Source organism: Periplaneta americana, chromosome 6, assembly GCF_040183065.1.
Source record: "Periplaneta americana isolate PAMFEO1 chromosome 6, P.americana_PAMFEO1_priV1, whole genome shotgun sequence".
Classification (NCBI taxonomy): domain Eukaryota; kingdom Metazoa; phylum Arthropoda; class Insecta; order Blattodea; family Blattidae; genus Periplaneta; species Periplaneta americana.
Window position 1 is genome coordinate 159,955,864 of NC_091122.1, and position 20,245 is coordinate 159,976,108.

General features: G+C 36.5%; 1 protein-coding gene and 1 long non-coding RNA gene across 2 annotated transcripts in view; one reads left to right on the forward strand and one right to left on the reverse strand.

Annotated features, from left to right (window-relative positions):
• The window catches only part of LOC138701992 (uncharacterized), a 245,386-nt gene that overhangs the window by 62,877 nt on the left and 162,264 nt on the right, over window positions 1-20,245 (reverse strand). The window lies entirely within an intron of this gene.
• Window positions 1-20,245, forward strand: part of plx (PTB_TBC1D1_like and TBC domain-containing protein plx) — a 403,577-nt gene that overhangs the window by 14,884 nt on the left and 368,448 nt on the right. The window contains exon 2 of the mRNA XM_069829428.1: window positions 1,186-1,596. Within this exon, the coding sequence (XP_069685529.1) occupies window positions 1,465-1,596 (132 nt within the window). The 5' untranslated portion in view covers window positions 1,186-1,464. The remainder of the gene's footprint in view (window positions 1-1,185; window positions 1,597-20,245) is intronic.

A 20,245-nucleotide genomic window follows, 5' to 3' on the forward strand; every position in this document is an offset into this window, starting at 1 on the left:
GTGATAAGCATAAGAATAAAATGTAGTATATATGTATGTATATACTGTATCGTTGTATTACAAAACAATACTAAGTTACTTTAGTTATTTACTAACATATTTATTATGTAGGCTTATAATTATTTATTGTGTCAATTCTCCGGGGAATTGTGAGACAAAAACAAATTAAAAATGTATGAAGACTCACCTAGTTAATACTGTTTCATCCATTATTTTAAACAAGTGAGTGCATTCACATGCTCCGAATTAAGTGCTGCTCTACGTTTAGTAACAATGTTTCCGGCATCACTAAACACGATTTTTTTTTTTCTGTCAAGCACTTCTCCACGATCGTTCAATTTAAATCCAAACGTTTCACCGAGTTTACTTCTCAAATTCTCATAGGCCTATGACATAATGGGGTTTTCACTTTTACACAGGCCACAGAAATCTGCATTTTTTCTTGAGCAAACTAAACACACAAGTTTCATGTAGAAACTCAGTAAAGAAACTGCGACAGAACAGCAGACTGGCCCCTATTGTAATCGGGTTACAAAATTTTAGAAAGAGAAGATAGTTACACTCTCACTTGCACACAGTGTAGCCATGGCTAAGGGATGAGGGAGGCGAATTCCAGAAAAGTATGTATTTCATATGATAGGAAAACGAGCTGACAAACTTAATGATTTCATATTGTCTTTCATCGTTCAATAGGGGTAGACAGGTCATTGTCCTCATATCTTAATCTCTTTCTGAAGTGTTTGTGCAAAGATTTGCCCTATGCTACATACTACCTGATTTGCAGTTACAAAATAACGGTATTTTCGTGTTTGAAGTAAGAAATTTCTGAGAGACGAATATTGTCGGAATTTTTACTCTGAGTTTGCATTAACAAAATAATAATTAATATCAAATACAACCGATTAATTTTAATCGACTCGATTAAATATTTTTTATCGATTAATCTTACAATAGAAATTGATCGATTAATCGATTAAATCTCACAACACTAGTAAATACCCAAAAAACCTTACACAATATTTCGTACCATTGTTCATAAGAGCAAGATCGTGGTTATAACATAGAAAGAAAGTAAAAGTGTTACTGTGATTTCTGAGAGTTTGATCACTTGCAGTTCTGGGCGTAACAGTTCCAGTCACGTTTTACATTTTCTTGCATGTACAGATGTGGTCTCCTTTGTTGCAGGAATCTCATCCATTCGTCGTAAGCAATGGCTACATCAGAGGAGACATTTTTGTGACATATCTAGAAGCAAAGTACAACAGATCAACATTCCATGCGAGTGAAGTGGAAGTGTTGCATTTCACCAGTGCGCTGAATATCAGCGATCCACATATCATGAAGTGAAACAAGTTAACATATTTTTTAGAAGTTTTTCTTGCAAATATAACATTATGAATGGGGAGCTGATATTAGAAGCGTGTTAAGAGTATTTACTGTGAAGTGTACAAATTAATCGTGAAGATGACATCAGAAATCAACATGAAGTTGTATTCGGTGGAATATCTCGGGTTCACGGCCATGGACAAGAGGTTTTCGAGGCCTATGCTGCCCTGGGTGATAGCTGAAATCAAGAGGCGTGCTTCAACAGAAAAGGTAAGACATTTTCACACTCCAGTCGAATGTTTGTTCACACTCCAATGGAATTTTTTTTAAGACTGCTTGCAATTGTATATGATTAGCTACATTAAAGATGTAAGAAATTCGCTTAAAATTGTTGTTTAGTCAACAGTTCGAAGGCAGGTTTGAACCTCATAAGCAGGCCGATACAATAAGTTTACTGTGCATGTACTATATATATATAGGTTGTTGACTCGCTACAGGTAGTGAAAGGTAGAGATGTGTTGAGGTAAAAGTAGCCACGTTCAATTAGTAGGCTAGCGGTGTCAAAGAGGACGGAAGCTTTGTAGTTTCAATAATTTTAATTATGTCACTGTCCATTGTCGTCGTCAAGTCTTTTGAAGGCCGCTCAAATACTCCACGCGGATTGTATAAACCAGAGTTGCAAATTTTAGCAGTGTGTCTTGTTCTAGTTCACAGTGAAAATTAATTATATTACAGTTCAGTGTATAATAAAAATGTGGAGGCCGTGGGAAGCGAGTGAAGTGTCGGAACCGATACCCATGAACGTCAATAACGACGATGGTAATAATAATAATAATAATAATAATAATAATAATAATAATAATAATAATATATCAGAGTTAAATAACAATTCAAATTCAAAAGCTAGACCAAAATTATGTAAGCAGTGTCAAACGTTTGTGTGCAATGCTCACACGTATGTTCCGAAAAACAATTTAGGTCAAGGAAAAATTTCAGAGACATCTAAAATTCTTAAATTAAATAGAAATACTGTAAGTAAAATTGTAAGAAAGGGACCTAAGACACCTAAAAAGCGTGGACACAAAGTCACAAAATTTAATAAAGTAGATGGTTTTACGTGTGATTACATTCGCCGTGAAATATATAGTTCTTACAATAAGGGCCAATCCTTAACAATAAAAGAATTATTACAAAAAGTCAAACTTTCCGGTTTTCCTTATGGAGAAACATTTAATTATTTCTTTAAATAATTAATTTAAAATAAATAATCTAAATAATTTAAATAATCTTCAAATTAACTCATGCTTTGAGCAATTAAGCCTAGCCCATATCCATGTTATATTAATATATAGCAGCAACAAACAAGACGTGACAACGTCGCATTTTCATTTTATTATCGGTGCATGCAATAAAGACCTGCAAATCTTAAAAGGAATGCCGCTGCCTAATAATTAAACGAGGCAACTTTTTTAACAACGTTGCTATTTAGAATAGTGTACGGTAGTATGGGTAAACACACAAATATGGACATTCTGAAAGTAAATATTCATTACACAATGACAATGTCAAAAGAATGTGAAAAGCATTTATTCTCCTGTCTTTTATAAGCACAGTGTTAATGGCGGAAATAAGCATGTAGCAATTTTAATTTCTTCATTTATCCTATTGGTCGTCTTTAGGAAGTGCAGTTACACTACCGAATTGCTGTGCTACAAGATATATTTTCAGAGTCTCAAACGTAAATCTTTTTCGGTTATCTACCAAACATAGTCTGTACTGTGAAAAGCTGCGCTCTACGTCGCATGACGTGATAGGAGCAAAACGAAGAAACCTAACATCATTGCAGTCTCTAAGAGACAGTCCTTTATTCTCGGGTGACTCTTGTCCACTAACTTGCCGTTTATATTACACAATGTTCCATATCCGTTATTTTTACATAAAATTGATTTCCACTTCTGTTTTACACGTTCAGTACCCAGTGTACTTGGTGTCTCATTAATTCTCTGTGTCATTTCCTCAACTAATTTTAGGGCTTCCGGCATCTCTTGCTTAGACTTTTATAACCGTGTAATAGTTTCAGACACAATTTTAAAATAGATTTGTATGAAAACCAAATTATTCGTCAGAACCTTCAAATCCAGAGCGTTTTCCTTTGCGTATTTGTTGGCATTCATTCTACAGTACCCCCACCCACTGTACGCTTTACCACTATACTCAGTACGCCGTTATGCGGATTTCCCACTGAACTGCTCTATCGGGTCCGAAGTTTCGAAGTCTGCTCATAAGCAGAGCTAAGAAGTACTGGGTGTGGCTAGACAAGGTAGATCTAGAAAAATTTGGTTCGAAGATATCTTGGATGATTTGAAGAGATTACGTATATCTGGTTGGTGGGAGAAAGCGAAAAGAAGAGATGAATGGAGACGGATCGTTGAGGAAACCAAAGTGCACACTGGGCTGTAGAGCTATTGAAGAAGAAGAAGAAGAAGTTGTACCAAAACTATTAAGCTGTGTGAGCTTGGACTATAACTTATCTCCACCGAATGAACAGTAGTGACGCAGCTCTAAACGTCAACAAAACAGCACAGCAAACATACACAGATACGGAATTAGAATTTGGAGCGAGTCTTGATGGACGTCCACCTTTATGTACGCTACAATTTCACACGACTGTCCATAAATAGCATATATACAGGGGCTCTTGTTTACTGCACATGCACAGTGTGTTGTAAGCGAAACACAATAAGGGAGCTCCCAATTTTATTTCCGTACCTATACACTCGGCTGGTATCCAAACTTGTCTTTGTGCCATTGGTCTATACCATTGAAAAATAAATTGATAACAAGAGAATATTTTTGTAGAAGAAAGAACTTTATTAAAATGCATAGGCCTAACATATTCATGATATACAGTAGGATTAAATAAACTTACTTCTGCCCCAAGTTTATCAATATGAGTGTATAGCTCTTTTATTGATACGAATTTCCTGAAATAATAATAATAATAATAATAATAATAATAATAATAATAATAATAATAATAATAATAATAATAATAATTAGAGCCCTGATGTTTAGGCATTTATTTTGGTTGAAATAGGCAGGCATATAGGCACTAAAATAGTAAAAATAGGCATGGAAACAGACAAAAAATAGACAAATACTTAATAAACTAGCCCATACGGTACTCACTTTCCTTGGTTACATGTCACAACAAGATGCTTTTTTAAGTTGTTGACTGTCATAGTGAGCCGCCTGTCAGAGAGAACGTTTTTCATGGTGGAAAAAGATCTTTCTACTTCTACTGAAGTGACTGGAGCAAACTTAACAACTTATTTCAGAAGGACTGTCTCTACTTTCTTTCAGAGATCGGGAAAAACCGACTGTGTATTGTCCCATAAAGAGGGATGTGAGAAGGGATTAGAGACTTCAAAGTACGCGTGACTTGTGCGTGCAAGCGACAACAGTAACGGGACCTGGAGACTTGCTTTTAATACTTCCCTCATCACCTTTCTTTCGTTGGTAAACTCCGAAGTGACCTGAGCACTGAGGGTTATACTTTTCAAACTTCTTTCTTAAGTGGCATAAAAGATGGAATCGGTAGGGTAGAAAAGTTTACGACTTCTTGAAAACGTATGTATTGCTGGAGAATAAGATTCTTAGCAAATATTTGTGTGAGGTGAATATAAATGTTATGTTTTATTTAACGACGCTCGCAACTGCAGAGGTTATATCAGCGTCGCCGGATGTGCCGGAATTTTGTCCCGCAGGAGTTCTTTTACATGCCAGTAAATCTACTGACATGAGCCTGTCGCATTTAAGCACACTTAAATGCCATCGACCTGGCCCGGGATGAGGTGAATATATATTTTTAATTTGTACAACCGTTATTTTTTGTTTTTTGATGTAATTTATGTGCGATTTATTTTAAAAGCATTAAAAATATAGAAAATGTACAATAACGACGTAAAAGGTTAAAAAAGGCATTTAACCTTGTAATAGGTAACGGGAGCTAAAATAGGCAAAAAAGGCAAAATGAAAATTGGGCATATCGTCCCCAAATGTGTGGAAATGTGTTTATCTCTGATAGGTCTTTCATACATACACTCAGTTTAAAAAAGGCATTTTGCCTAACATCCGGGCTCTAGTAATAATAATTTGCTGTATACTTCCGATTTTGGATATTTCTATTTTTCTTTAATTTCTCTTAAAAATCCATACATTAGAACATGAAAATCCAGTATAATAACATTAACAAAGAATAAGTGTCCATCCAGGAATTGAACTCTGTTTCCTTAAATAAGAGAAGAACGCGCCGATTATGATTTGTTTGTGTTATTACAGCTGGAGTTGTTTATTTTCTGTATGTTCCTCCTGACACACATCCATCTCTTGATCTCTTCGCATTGACGTCATTCTGACGCAGAAAGTATCTAATTGTACTGAAACCACTGCACCCACAGCGGGAGTATCAGATAGATCTGTTTGCACCAACTATTCAATAATGTGGGGATTGTAAAAGCTGTTTGAGAAACATTGCCGCTTATGTACTAATGTGTGAATGTTTCTTTGAGATGGCGAACTTCTGATTTCGCAGTCGCTAGAATATGGTAGGAACAAAAGAAATTTACAAATTTACTTAATAATAATAATAATAATAATAATAATAATAATAATAATAATAATAATAATAAACCAATTCACTTAGTCACTTAGCCCTTACGGCTCTAGTAACTCATGCCTCTTTTTCTCAGAAAATACGTAATTTGGATTTCTTCTTTGTTGGTGTCGGATTGTCACGGCAGCTGCAGCGTGCGGCACGGTAGTATATTACATGTTCTGAAAACATTATCCTATGACATTCCAGGAGTCTTTACTGTTTATAATACTGGAGACTCTAATCGTGGTTACCACTATCGCTATTATCTGATGGAGATTTCCTAAAATGTATGTACACACTAGGCCACTCTTCGTTCAGTCTGGATAACTGCTCAATTACTATAGAGCAGCGTTTCTCAAAGTATGTTGTCGGGGTTCCGTGAGCCCTATATGATTTTAAATTTTATTTTATACTTTTTTTACTTGGTTATTTAACGACACTGCATCAACTACTACGTTATTTTGCAACATTGAGTACCAACATTGAATGTGCCTTCGCTCATCAAGAGGGGCATTGGCGACCTGTGCTTTCCACACAGAGTTTGCTTGTCTCCAGCCTTTTACCATATCGTTTCCTTTATGTTCAGATGGTATTATACTGAGTGTAGAGAATAATTCCCATCGCTCCTTTTTATTCACCAAACGGAAGCCCGCTGCCGAATGAGGTTCGTGCCTAGTCTTCTGGGTGCTATTCATAGACATTTCGCTAGCTCGCGTTACGAGCGTGCTAAACTAGCCCCGGCTATCGATTGGTTACTTATACAGGATTCATATCATATCATATCATATCATATCATATCATATCATATCATATCATATCATATCATATCATATCATATCATATCATATCATATCGTATCGTATCATATCATATATCATATATGGTATCGTATCGTATCATATATCGTATCGTATCGTATCCTATCATATATCGTATCGTATCGTATCGTATCGTATCGTATCGTATCATATATCATATCGTATCATATATCATATCATGTCATGTCATATCATATATCATATCATGTCATGTCATGTCATATATCATATATCATATCATATATCATATCATATCATATCATATCATATCATATCATATCATATCATATCATATCATATCATATCATATCGTCCACTCCTGTGGAGTAACCGTTAGCACGTCTAGCCGCGAAACCAGGTGGCCCGGGTTCGATTCCCGGTTGGGACAAGTTACCTGGTTGAGGTTTTTTCCGGGGTTTTCCCTCAACCCAATATGAGCAAATGCTGGGTAACTTACGGTGTTGGACCCCGGACTCATTTCACCGGGATTATCACCTTCATCTCATTCAGACGCTAAATAACCAAAGCTGTCGTAAAATAACCTACTAAAATAAAAATAAAAATCATATATCATATCATATCATATCATATCATATCATATCATATCATATCATATCATATCATATCATATATCATATCATATCATATCATATCATATCATATCATATATCATATCATATCATATCATATATATCATATCATATCATATCATATCATATCATATCATATCATATCATATCATATCATATCATATCATATCATATCATATCATATCATATCATATCACTGGTTTACGAATACGAAAAACGTTAGTTCGCTGATCATCCACCGGAAGCCCGCGCTAAGAATGGCTATGAATACGGCCCCTAGAGATGAATTTGGTTGAATTAATAATATTGAACGTATGTTTGTTTGCTCTTTTTGTACCCCTATATTGTAGGAGTAAAACCATTTCTAGTCTTAAAAACTTACAGTTAAATCCATTTGAAGATCTGAATTGACAAACATCCCGTGAAAAAGAATATCCCAAGTTCGACTCTGTTGTTGTTTAGTCAACTGTCCGAAGACAGGTTTGAACCTCATAACTAAGTAACACCAATAAGGCATCACTCATGAGACAACTAGGTCAGGAGATAATAGGGTAGAATAACCAGTTCCCTTCCCCTTTGTTTTTTCTAATGACTAATGCCACTCAAGTTGCTGCTTATTTTTTTAGAATATTCAATTGCGTGTTAACATCGACCTATCCATAACACTGGATGTCCGACATTACAAAGAAGTTGTTATTAGTGCTTTTTTTTTTTCTGGCGGAACGCTCTAGAACGGCGTTCCGGCACACCGAAATATACGTGAATAACTATGATATAATATAATTTTTCTTTGAATTCCGCGTAGACCTTGAAAGTCTTAGTGGGACGAAAAGGAGCTTAAAACGACAAAATTCGCGTGCAGTGAACAGTAATCATCTCCCCGATCTATATAAAAATAAAAATATTCTACACTGAGTTCCACCACCTTTTTCTCCAGAAGAAAAGCACTGGTTGTTGTTATATTATTATTATTATTATTATTATTATTATTATTATTATTATTATTATTATTAATGAAACAAGTAAGTGTATCGCGATATAGTGGGCTTTCATTAAAGTGTGTCGTCAGTCAAAAAAGGTTGGGAACTACTGGCTTAACCCATTCTGCGTACGAATACATTTGGATTCTATTCTGTGAGATATTGTCACAATATCAACTCGTTTCTTAGTCCACCCCTGTGGTTCTTGACTGGGAATACTCTTTCTGTTACAATTAATGACCTTGGGTGCAGATTTGGTGGCATGAAAGAGCTTCTTGTAGACTTGGTACAAGGGGAGACTTAGATCTTATCCCAGACCCGAATTAGAGGGAAAACGGGGTGCGGGTTAATGTGTTCGCTTTGCGTGCTCAAAGTTGATAAAGCCCCTTTGTAGAGCGGGGGCGGACTTTAATAGCCGTGATAAGGCAGCCGGCGATGTCAGGCCTTCACTCATGTAACATTTAATTGCAGGCACTGATCCGGAACTATTCGGCACCAGGAGCTTACGTCTGATTTGAATCATGGCGTAGATTCTCTTCTGCGGTAAGGCATGTGCGATGCAGTGATGGTATTTCCTTTTGGAGAAATTTTCCTTTTCAATCATTACGTATTCTCATTTTGTATCACAAATTTACCTCGACTTCACATTGTCCCCGAACTGCCGCTTGTGAATTTGTGATATAACAAGGCTTTATAGCTGTACCCGGGGTTGGCTACGTAAATTGCTTCATTTCATTCATTCAGTGTTCTGCCCAAGGGCAGGTCTTTCACTGCAAACCCAGCTTCCTCCAATCTTTCCTATTTTCTACCTTCCTCGTTGTCTCCTCATATGATCCATATATGTCGTCTGTCATCTGATATCTTTTTCTGCCCCGAACTTTTCTCCCGTTCACCATTCCTTCTCAGCCAGCAGTTTCTTCTCAGCCAGTGACCCAACCAATTCCTTTTTCTCTTCCTGATCAGTTTCAGCATTATTCTTTCTTCACCCACTCTTTCCAACACAACTTTATTTCTTATTCTGTCTGTCTACTTCACACGTTCCATTCTTCTTCATGCTTCTATTTATTTCTCTTCATTTCGTAGTAATGTCCATGTTTCTGCCCCCATACAATGCCACACTCCACACAAAGCACTTCACTAGTCTCTTCCTTAGTTCCTTTCCTAGAGGTCCGCAGAAGATGCTCCTTTTTCTATTAAAAGCTTTCTTGGACATTGCTATCCTTCTTTTGACTTCCTGGCTGCAGCTCATGTTACTTCTTATATTAAGATATCATGCGGAGACAAAGAGAAATACAGGAAATAGGAAAGGTTGGAAACTGCTGGGCTTGAAGTGAAAGACCTACCCTTGGGTATAAAACTATGAATGAATGAATTTTGACTTATTGATATAATATAGAAACAGTTTTCCAAGTATTTGAAATATATTTAATAAAGGTGGCTTTCATATCAAGCGGTCCACACCTGTGGAGTAACGGTCAGCGCGTCTGGCCGCGAAACCAGGTGGCCCGGGTTCGAATCCCGGTTGGGGCAAGTTACCTGGTTGAGGTTTTTTCCGGGGTTTTCCCTCAACCCAGTACGAGCAAATGCTGGATAACTTTTGGTGCTGGATCCTGGACTCATTTCACGGCATTATCACGTTCATTTCATTCAGACGCTAAATAACCTGAGATGTTGATACAGCATAATAAAATAACCCAATAAAATAAAACAATATCAAGCGTAAAAAAAACATGTGCCTACTTAATAACGCCAATCTGATGATGATGATAATGGTGATGATGTTTGAAAAGTGTTAACGAAGTTTGACATATTTAGGACAAGTTATCGTCCGCAACTTGCATTTCATGTAGCTGTCTCCCATTTATTGCATATCGAAGCTAAACACAAAGATAAACAATCAGACAGCTTACAAATCTTATAATTGACTTCAATTCCATGATAGCCGATTTCCCTTTTCTCCTTGTCGTCGCAAATGATAACAGATCTGAATTCGTACACACCCAGTTGGAACCATTCCATGCCTGAGGATATATTTCCAGAGTGGCAACATGGCGGGACAGGTTACAGGGTGGAGTGCGCCCATGGGACAAGGACGGAGATCTTACGTTGGGAGGTCGATTGAGGTCATACCCTGTTAGATTACGTACATAGTTAGACTTCCTAATAAGAGATCCGAGGATCTTCTTTGCGGCTTTGCCAAACAATTGAATACCCCCCGGAATAAGGGTTTATGGTGCATGGTTTCCCTATGTACTTGGACCCTTATTCGGAGGGGGAGGTATTCAATTATTGCAGTCTGTGGATATACGAGTCCTTGTTCGTCCTTACGGCAAACCGTTACTGAAGATTTGGTATGTCCGATTTTTCACGCTGGCGATCTAGGTTCAAATCCCTGCAAGTCCTAATAAAATCTGTAGTGAACGAAAACTGTGTTTGTGGCAGAGTTTCGCGGGAGTGATGTAACGTAAATCTGTTGCTGGTTTTGCTCTTCGGCACCGTTTTGACACACCGGTGAAATTTGCGCAAAACTTTATTGATGATAATAATAATAATAATAATAATAATAATAATAATAATAATAATAATAATAATGATTTATTTTAGTTGGCAGAGTTAAGGCCGTAAGGCCTTCTCTTCCACTCAACCAGCAAAAAGTATACATACATATGTATCAACGTACAAAGAATTCAACAATTTGATTTAGATCAGAGCTACATGTATACAAGAGTTATTTACGAATTAAACAACAAAATACTATGAACTATTAATTAAACACTGAAATACAAACTATGTAGCAGAATTAAGCTAAAATACATAGAATGTTAATATATTTCAAATAATGTTAGATAATAGAAAGATATTATTATGAGACAATTTTGAAAATACAGTACTATCAGGATGCATGTCTAAAGGAAGGAGTAACAGTGTAGACAGTGATAGTTTAAGTCAGTATGATTGGAGTGAATTGCTAAGAAGGTTATCTTTTAAGCTGTTTTTAAAAGTGTTTATTGTCTTGCAGCTCCTAATACTTTGTGGCAGGAATTTCCATTGTCGCGAGATGGATACTGTAAAAGATGATGAATAACGAGATGTTCTATGAAGAGGTAATACTTAACGCGCCACAGATAAGTGATCTGGTATTTACGTCGTGGCTAGAGTATAGATAAGAGAAACGAGACGAAAGGTAATTTGGTGTTGGTGTGCAGAATTCGAAAGAGCAATGACAATGAGTGTAAAGTTCTACGTTCTTTAAGTCTTGATTAGACTACTTCCGGCGAGATGTGTTCCGTTCGTGTCAGCAAATATCTATAGATTGCTCGACTCGATTCTAGTGTATACGACTAAGTATGATCGAATACCTGCTGAAGTTACGGCCGATACTAAAACAAAACGGCGCTGCAATCAGCCTCATTTTGTTTTCCGTTGTTGCGCTGTGATGACGTCATCAGCGGATGTGATTATGTTATTTCGTGCACAATTATGTCCTCTACACGATGGTATATGTTACTTAGCTCTAAGTCGTACAGTTTCTGAAATATAAGCGTTGACCACGGCTTGTCGAAAAGTGTCTTGTCCCTACAGCCCTATGCAGCTCCGGATCAACAGGCAAACGCACCTACTGTTTGAATCACGGCGATGACTTTAATAGTTTCATAGGTTTGGATATGACATTTTATCAGATCAGAAGTTAATGAAGTTATCAGGGTAATGGAAACAGTAGGCCTATATCCAACTGAGATTACATTCCAAAATAGCACTTTTTTTGCTGGTATGTTGACCGTGGGACGTGAATGCTGATTATTAAAGATACCGTATCGCAAAACAAATATCAGATAAGAATGTATTTAAATGAATCATTTAAAGATGAAATCTGAAAGGAAGTAGGAATAGATTGGATATTACGAAGATAAGTAACAAATGAATGTCACGAAGATGACGTGTTTATCAGAATTCATTTTATACGTTTCACAATAACCAATTCTTTTGTCGTGGTTACGGATAATGTAATAATGTTTACAGTTCTTTCCTTGCACTATTATTCCAAATACAAACTATACTATACTATACTCACTGGCTTTTAAGGAACCCGAGGTTCATTGTCGCCCTCACATAAGCCCGCCATCGGTCCCTATCCTGAGCAAGATTAATTCAGTCTCTACCATCATATCCCACCTCCCTCAAATCCGTTTTAATATTATCTTCCCATCTACGTCTCGGCCTCCCCAAAGGTCTTTTTCCCCTCCGGTCTCCCAACTAACACTATATGCTTTTCTGTATTCGCCCATACTGCTACATGCCCCGCCCATCTCAAACGTCTGGATTTAATGTTCCTAATTATGCCAGGTGAAGAATATAATGCGTGAAGCTCTGCGTTGTGTAACATTCTCCTGTAACTTCATCCCTCTTCGCCCCAAATATTTTCGTAAGAACCTTATTCTCAAACACCCTTAATCTCTGTTCCTCTCTCAAAATGAGAGTCCAAGTTTCACAGCCATACAGAACAACCGGTAATATAACTTTTATAAATTCTAACTTTCAAATTTTTTGACAGCAGACTAGATGACAAAAGCTTCTCAATCGAATAATAACAGGCATTTCCCATATTTATTCTGCGTTTAATTTCCTTCCGACTGTCATTTATATTTGTTACTGTTGCTCCAAGATATTTGAATTTTTCCACCCTTTCGAAGGATAAATCTCCAATTTTTATAGTTCCATTTCGTACAATATTCTGGTCACGAGACATAATCATACACTTAGTCTTTTCAGGATTTACATCCAACCCTATCGCTTTACTTGCTTCAAGTAGAATTTCCGCGTTTTCCCTAATCAAATACAAACATGAATTAAATTTTGAAAATTTCGTACATAAAGCGAAGGGAAAGGGAATTTGTATGAAACTTGTCATACCTGATTTAGGACACCTTTCATCCAAGGACAGTGTTCTTGTATATCGGCTTCACAGAGACCCGAAGGAATGCACGATAATGTTTATTTGCAGTGAAAATCCAGTGACCTTCACGGGGTTTGAACTTGCGAACCTCTGATATAATGGCGAGCATATTAATCTCTTGACAATCAAAGACGACCTTGTATCAACATTTGAGATGTCTTGGCATCGGTTATTTCGTGGCCGGATCAATCGACGATGTGTTTTAACAGGCCAGTTGAACGCATGTGGTATTGTTGGTTGTTGGGATTTTCCACTGCCAATAATATGCCAGCTTTTTGTTCCCAGCCTTCGTTGCTGTCCTTCGCTATATGACGTCTCATTCCATCCCATTCATTACAGAACGTGAACACAGAGCGCGCTATTTAATGTACCTACCTGTTCGTCTGTATCGCTGTGTGATATTTTAGACATAATCATGAACCCTTGTTGTATGAGTATAATTTTATTTCAAGAAACTGTTGTGAGGGTGAAGGATAATATGTGGAAAATTAAGTAGAGATTTCAATAGGCTTATTAGAACATACAGAGAAGGAAAGGAATTTTTGAAGATGCTAGTACGGGTAAATAAATGTTTATACAGGGTGGAGGTGATATATCTGCACTGATTGAAGGGTGCAGTAGAATAACTAAAATAAATAAATAGATAGATAGATAGATAGATAGATAGATAGATAGATAGATAGATAGATAGATAGATAGATAGGTAGGTAGGTAGGTAGGTAGGTAGGTAGGTAGGTAGGTAGGTAGATAGATAGATAGATAGATAGATAGATAGATAGATAGATAGATAGATAGATAGATAGATAGATAGACAGAGAGATAGACAGATAGATAGACAGACAGATAGATAGATAGATAGACAGATAGACAGACAGGCAGGCAGGCAGATAGATAGATAGATAGATAGATAGATAGATAGATAGATAGATAGATAGATAGATAGATAGATAGATAGATAGATAGATAGATAGATAGATAGATAGATAGATAGATAGAGAGACAGACAGACAGACAGACAGACAGACAGACAGACAGACAGACAGACAGACAGACAGACAGACAGACAGACAGACAGACAGACAGACAGATAGATAGATAGATAGATAGATGAGTGAGTGACTGAGTGAATGAATGAATAAATGAATAAATAAATGAATGAATAAATGAATGAATAAATAAATAAATGAATAAATAAATAAATAAGTAAATAAATCCTTTTAAGGAGTTAGGTACAGCTTACAGCAGTAAAATTGTGGAAATAATCAACATTTTTTTTCCTCCATTACTGTATCTTGTAAAATAATGAAAATTAGTATGTGTAAAACATTCCTTCTGCTATTCAGGGTGTTTCCGAGGTGGTGTTACAAACTTTCAGGGATGATGGCGAAGGGCACATGTATCAATTTGAGATAAGGAACCCTGGTGCGGATATGACAGAGTCGAAAGTTACAAGCAAAAATAGTTGTGTGGAAATGAAATAATTTTATTCCTCTGTACACCTTATTTATGTGTATTTATGTGTATATCTTACACATACTGTATTCACCTGACGTTGTTTACGTTGTCTACACACGGTCTTACTAATAAAAATCTATATACAGATGTTTAACTCTCTTATACTTATACAATGAGTAGCTCGTTTATAAGTCGTGTGTAAATTCCTTACTAATAATCCCTGCATACGTCGTGTATAACAGTATAACTGTTACACAGCTACGTCATAGTTTCGTCATTACTTCATTAGGAAAGGTAATAGAATATCTGAGATTCTATTGCATCCGTAGAGCGCTCTAGTGTGCCGTGTTAAGAATCGATAGTACAACTGGCTCTGATCGATTACCACACTATATTTTAGTCAAAGAATACAAGCTACAGCAATAATATTCTACTTATTCTGTGCTCTTTGATGTGTTCTTCTGTGGTTACAAGGCATCCATCATCATAAAATGACAGTCGATACGAACAGCTGTTAGAGGGCGGCCATTTTTTCTCTAAATACAACGCTTAAACAAGGGGTTTCGTATATATATAACTACTGAAAAGCAATTCCCATTGTATAGTTACAGATTGTTTATACATCCATCGCTTATGCACGGTTTATTAGTAACGTTTTCTGTCTCAACGCTGCATAAGTCTCGTATAAAAACTATACTCGGTTTATTAGTAAGACCGTTACAGTATTCCATTCAGTGCGCTGTCTGAGGGATGGGGATAGAAAACTACACTAAAGCAATGCAGATAGCGTAATGTGTAACGGACATGGTCGGTCCTGATATTATGCATGTCTGTAGACAGCAGTGTATGTTTAAAAGTTGCAGTGTCCAGTCGATCAGTCCTAGTGAAATGGAGGAGTACACGAGAGCGGAATAAGCAGACCTGATTTTCGAATCCGGATGAGCCAATGGGAACAGTAAACAAGCTCACAGAATGTATCGGCACAAGTACTCACGTAGGAGACATCCGGCCCATAGGACACGTGGTGCCAAATTACAATTCCATTTCCACACAACTATTTTTGCTTATAACTTTGGATTCAGTCATTTCCGGACCATGGTTCCTTATCTAAAATTGATACATGTGCCCTTCGCCATCATCCCTGAAAGTTTGTAACACCACCTCGGAAACACCCTGTATAAGAAAAATATTTTTACGATTTAAAAAAATTATTTACATTTTTTTTTTTTTTTTTTTTTTCAAAATTTCTGTTCACTTTACAGAGACGAAGCGTAAGTAAGTATTGTATTTCCCTATTTTGACTATGCTGACATTTTACTGACTGACCTTTCCAGCGACAACAAAACGAAACTTCAACGTGCTCATAATTTGTGTGTACGTTTTGTAATCAATGTTCGTAAATATGATCATATTACCCCATCCCTGGAAGCAATAGGTTGGCTTAAACTAGATAAGAAAAGAAATTTACATTCACTTCTCCTTCTCTTCGAAATCTTGAACTCTTCTATTCCTTCGTACCTGTCGTCTCTCTTCACTTACCTTTCTTCCCACCACAATCTGAACACACGCTCTCGCCATGAAACAATACTAACAATACCATCCCATCGCACCTCCTCATACTCATCCTCTTTCACAATAGCCCTGCCAAGACTCTGGAATTCGTTACCTGCTAGCATCAGGGACTGTCGAAATAAAATTGAATTCAAACACAAACTTACTAGGCACTTGGTCAGTAATTGAGACTCGTTCAGACATGGTTTCTTGTAAATAGTTCTCTTAATCTATCACAAAATATTTCAATATCCGTCACTATAGAATTTTGTTTTCTAGGTTTAATTTGTAATTCAGTAAATATTGTTTGTTCTTAACTTCTATGATAAAATGACTAGCTTTCATTAATCAGGTAATCTTGTCGTACTTTAATTTTTATTGTAATTGTAAATTTAATATTAATTGTAATTTTATTCTTCATATTATAGTTGTAATCCCCTGGTAGAGGGGCAGAGAAGGCCTGACGGCCTTATCTCTACCAGGTTAAATAAATAAATACTAAATACTAAGTAAGTAAGTAAGTAAGTAAATAAATAAATTTTATGCAAAAAACAAATTTTTGCTCATAACCAGCAGCAAAATTCAGATTTCGCATTCTTGATTTTTTCCGAGTTAAATTAGCCTGCCATGAACAGATTTGTGCAAATATCTCTTTTTTTTTTTTTTTGTCAAATTGTCGGTTGGTCTATTATTGCGTAACCCCGTCCAATTATAAGGAAATTTGATATAGGTTAATGGATGAACATTGCATGTTTAATGCAGTTGACTTTCAGAATTTCATTTATTCCCAACGGGCGTTATGAAACAACATCCGGGACTCCGCTCTGCTGCAATTTGTGCGTGGGCAGGCCATAGCAATCTGCCACTGCTGTACGCTTTTACGTCTTTTATTAGAACTAGAGGAGAATGATGACTATAATATCCTATAACAGCCCCATATTTCATTCTGCTTTGATGGTGGCTCTCTGTGTGTTCGGCTGTTGGTCCGTAACGTTATGTTATACCCGGCAGTGAACAGTACTCTGAGTTACTGTAACAACAGCGCACTAAAGATCTGTTTCACCGATCCTTAATTGTTATTTAGTATTCGCATTTCGTAATGCTACTGTTTTTATGATTTTCAGATTAAAAACGAAATGAAGGCGAAACCTAACCGCGCAATTATACTGCCTTGGTAGAGGCAATCAATTGTAACATAAAACACCTGGTGAACGTTTAAAGCTTCTTTTTGTTGTATGAGGAAGACAAACATCAGCAGCTCTGTGTGTTATTCCCTGAGGGTTTAGCGTAAGTCTTTGAAAAGGGCGGAATGATTTTTCGACCGTACATTAGATGAACAGGTGGCTAATTTAGGACAAGTTGGCATAGAACAGATGTATTAAAACTTTTAATTTGGATTTACAATACGTGGACTGATTACCAGAAAAACATATTGTCACAATTCATAACAGCATTAGTGTTGTTATAGGCCATATTAATTTATTTAAACATACCGTCTCCCAACGGAGGTAGTTTCATAGGACTCAGTACACTCACAAAATTTGGTACAGGTACCATGGATATATAATAAAATTACAATTTTATTTGGGAAAATAGAGGTATGATACTAAATAAAATAATAGTACATTATGCAACGAGCCTATAATGATAGTAATTAAGACGTAAGTATGTTTGTTTAAGAAACGAGCGCAAGCGAGTTTCATAATTTTCATACGAGCGTCTTAATTACCATTATAGGCAAGTTTCATACGACTTTTTATGCTCGACCATATTTATAACTTGAAATTATTCAGAAGTATTTATTTTATTTGTATCTGACAGAAGATCGGAAGTGACCTTGTTCATAGCTCGTGAATTGTGAGATGTGCGCAGACGCGAAAGTATTGATTTTTTCCGAGAAACAATAATGTCATTGACCTTGATGTAATGCAGAGAATGTATAACCTGGAAATTGATTTAGAATTGAAAAACGAGATGACAAATTGAATTTCTTTGAATATTATTTACAATTAACGCTAATTATTATAGTAATAGAACATAACCTTCTGCGACAGTATTGGATTTCCAGCCTCCGTGACGTTTCCCTCGTCTTTCGATTGCATATCCGAGAATAATCGAAAACCTGAACTTTAATGAATAGGTGTACTTTAACGACATGCATTAAAGGACTGCTACCAGGTGTATAATTACTACATTTCGGCATGGTCGAGCATAAATATATTTAAGAAATATGATGGATATGATGACTTAATATGTGACAAGATTTTTTAAGAACTGTAACTACAATTTCGTCCGTTAGTGAGTTGGGGTAATCCAAATTGTTTCCAAAAAGTTTAAGTTTCTCAATGTTCGTTCCAACAAGACTAGAACCTGGTTGAGGTTTTTTGCGGGAGTTTCCCTCAACCAATTTTTAAGGAAATATTACACTGTCTTTACAAGTCACTTCATTTCACCCCTTTGGTCTGATTACCTGGTTGGGGTTTTTCGAGGTTTGCCCAACCATAAGGCAAATGCCGGGCAATCTTTTGTCGAATCCTCGGGCCTCACATCATCTCACTACAGTTCCCCAAAATATTGTACAAGATTGGAAAAAATTGTAGAAAATTACAAAATTGTAAAACTGTAAAAATTGTAAAATATTGTAAAAAATTTGTAAAAATTGTAATTGTAATATTGTAAAATTTTGACTTGTTCCACATCTTAAAGCTTCATTGCTCATGTAAGATCTATGGAATATAATAAATGAAATGAAAAAAAAAAAAAGCAAATGGTGGATAATTTTCGGCGCTGGACTCTGGACTCATCTCGCTAGCATTATCACCATCTCACTCAGACGCTAGATAACCATAGCAGTTTATAGAGCGTCGTAAAATAACGAATTAAGAGTGACATACCCTCAAGCATACGTTGGTAGCGTTGAAAAATTGACGTCACAGCGCTGAGATGAAGTAGGAATCCAACTTCTTTCCAAGATATTTGTTTATAAAATGCATCAATTTGGGGCGGAATATGGAATTATAGTAACCATAGTATTCACATCGGGTTTTTAAGTGTGCGCTTTAATTTTGTAGATTTTTTTTTAGATATTTTAAAGAACGCTCGGGAGTGGCGGTTGTGCGCGTATCATCAGCCCTTGAATGCGTTACGCAACGTGGATTTGACGGTCTGCTGGCCCGCATGTGTGTGTAAAGCGCTCCGAGCAGTGTGTCGACGAACGTGAGGACGGTAATTTTGACTGATCGCTCACGTGTTGGTATATTGCTCTTCGAATGACGTATTTCTTTTCGTCCACGTCAAAGATGTAATAGCAGGGGTACTTAATCACCGCTGAGGTTATTTCAGTTTCGCTTCACATCCCATAACGACTAAAAATTGTAGCTTTCATCGTTGTAAATTTCTTTTCTGGTCAGATTGAAGGTTTCATTGCTTCCCAGACTCCCCCTGTTTGCTCACGAAAGGAATAAAACATTCTGAGAAGGAGTCATAGGCCAAATTTTTTTCTCTTTGAATGTGACCACTGCTTTGTACTCGAATGTTAATGCCCATTGAGGTTGGCCGCATAGATATTACACGTCATTTACGTCCCGTAAATAGCTAATATTTTACGCGTTTTCTACGCTGCGTATTAATAAGTTACATACTCTATTATATGCTTGAAGCCACAGTCGCATTTTGCTACTCGACTTCTAAAAATGCAACAAACTTTGAATGTAGATGTGTAAAAATGCGACAACCACATTGGACTTCAGAAACGAAGATGATAATGGAGAAAATGAAATCAGGGATGTGTACGAATTAATCTGAATTTAAATGAAATGCTAATGGCATGGACAATGTTAAAATAGTAATACACGTTACAAGAGCGGTATGTTGATGTTTTCATGTTCGAGGAAAATATTGAAAAAGCGGAACGT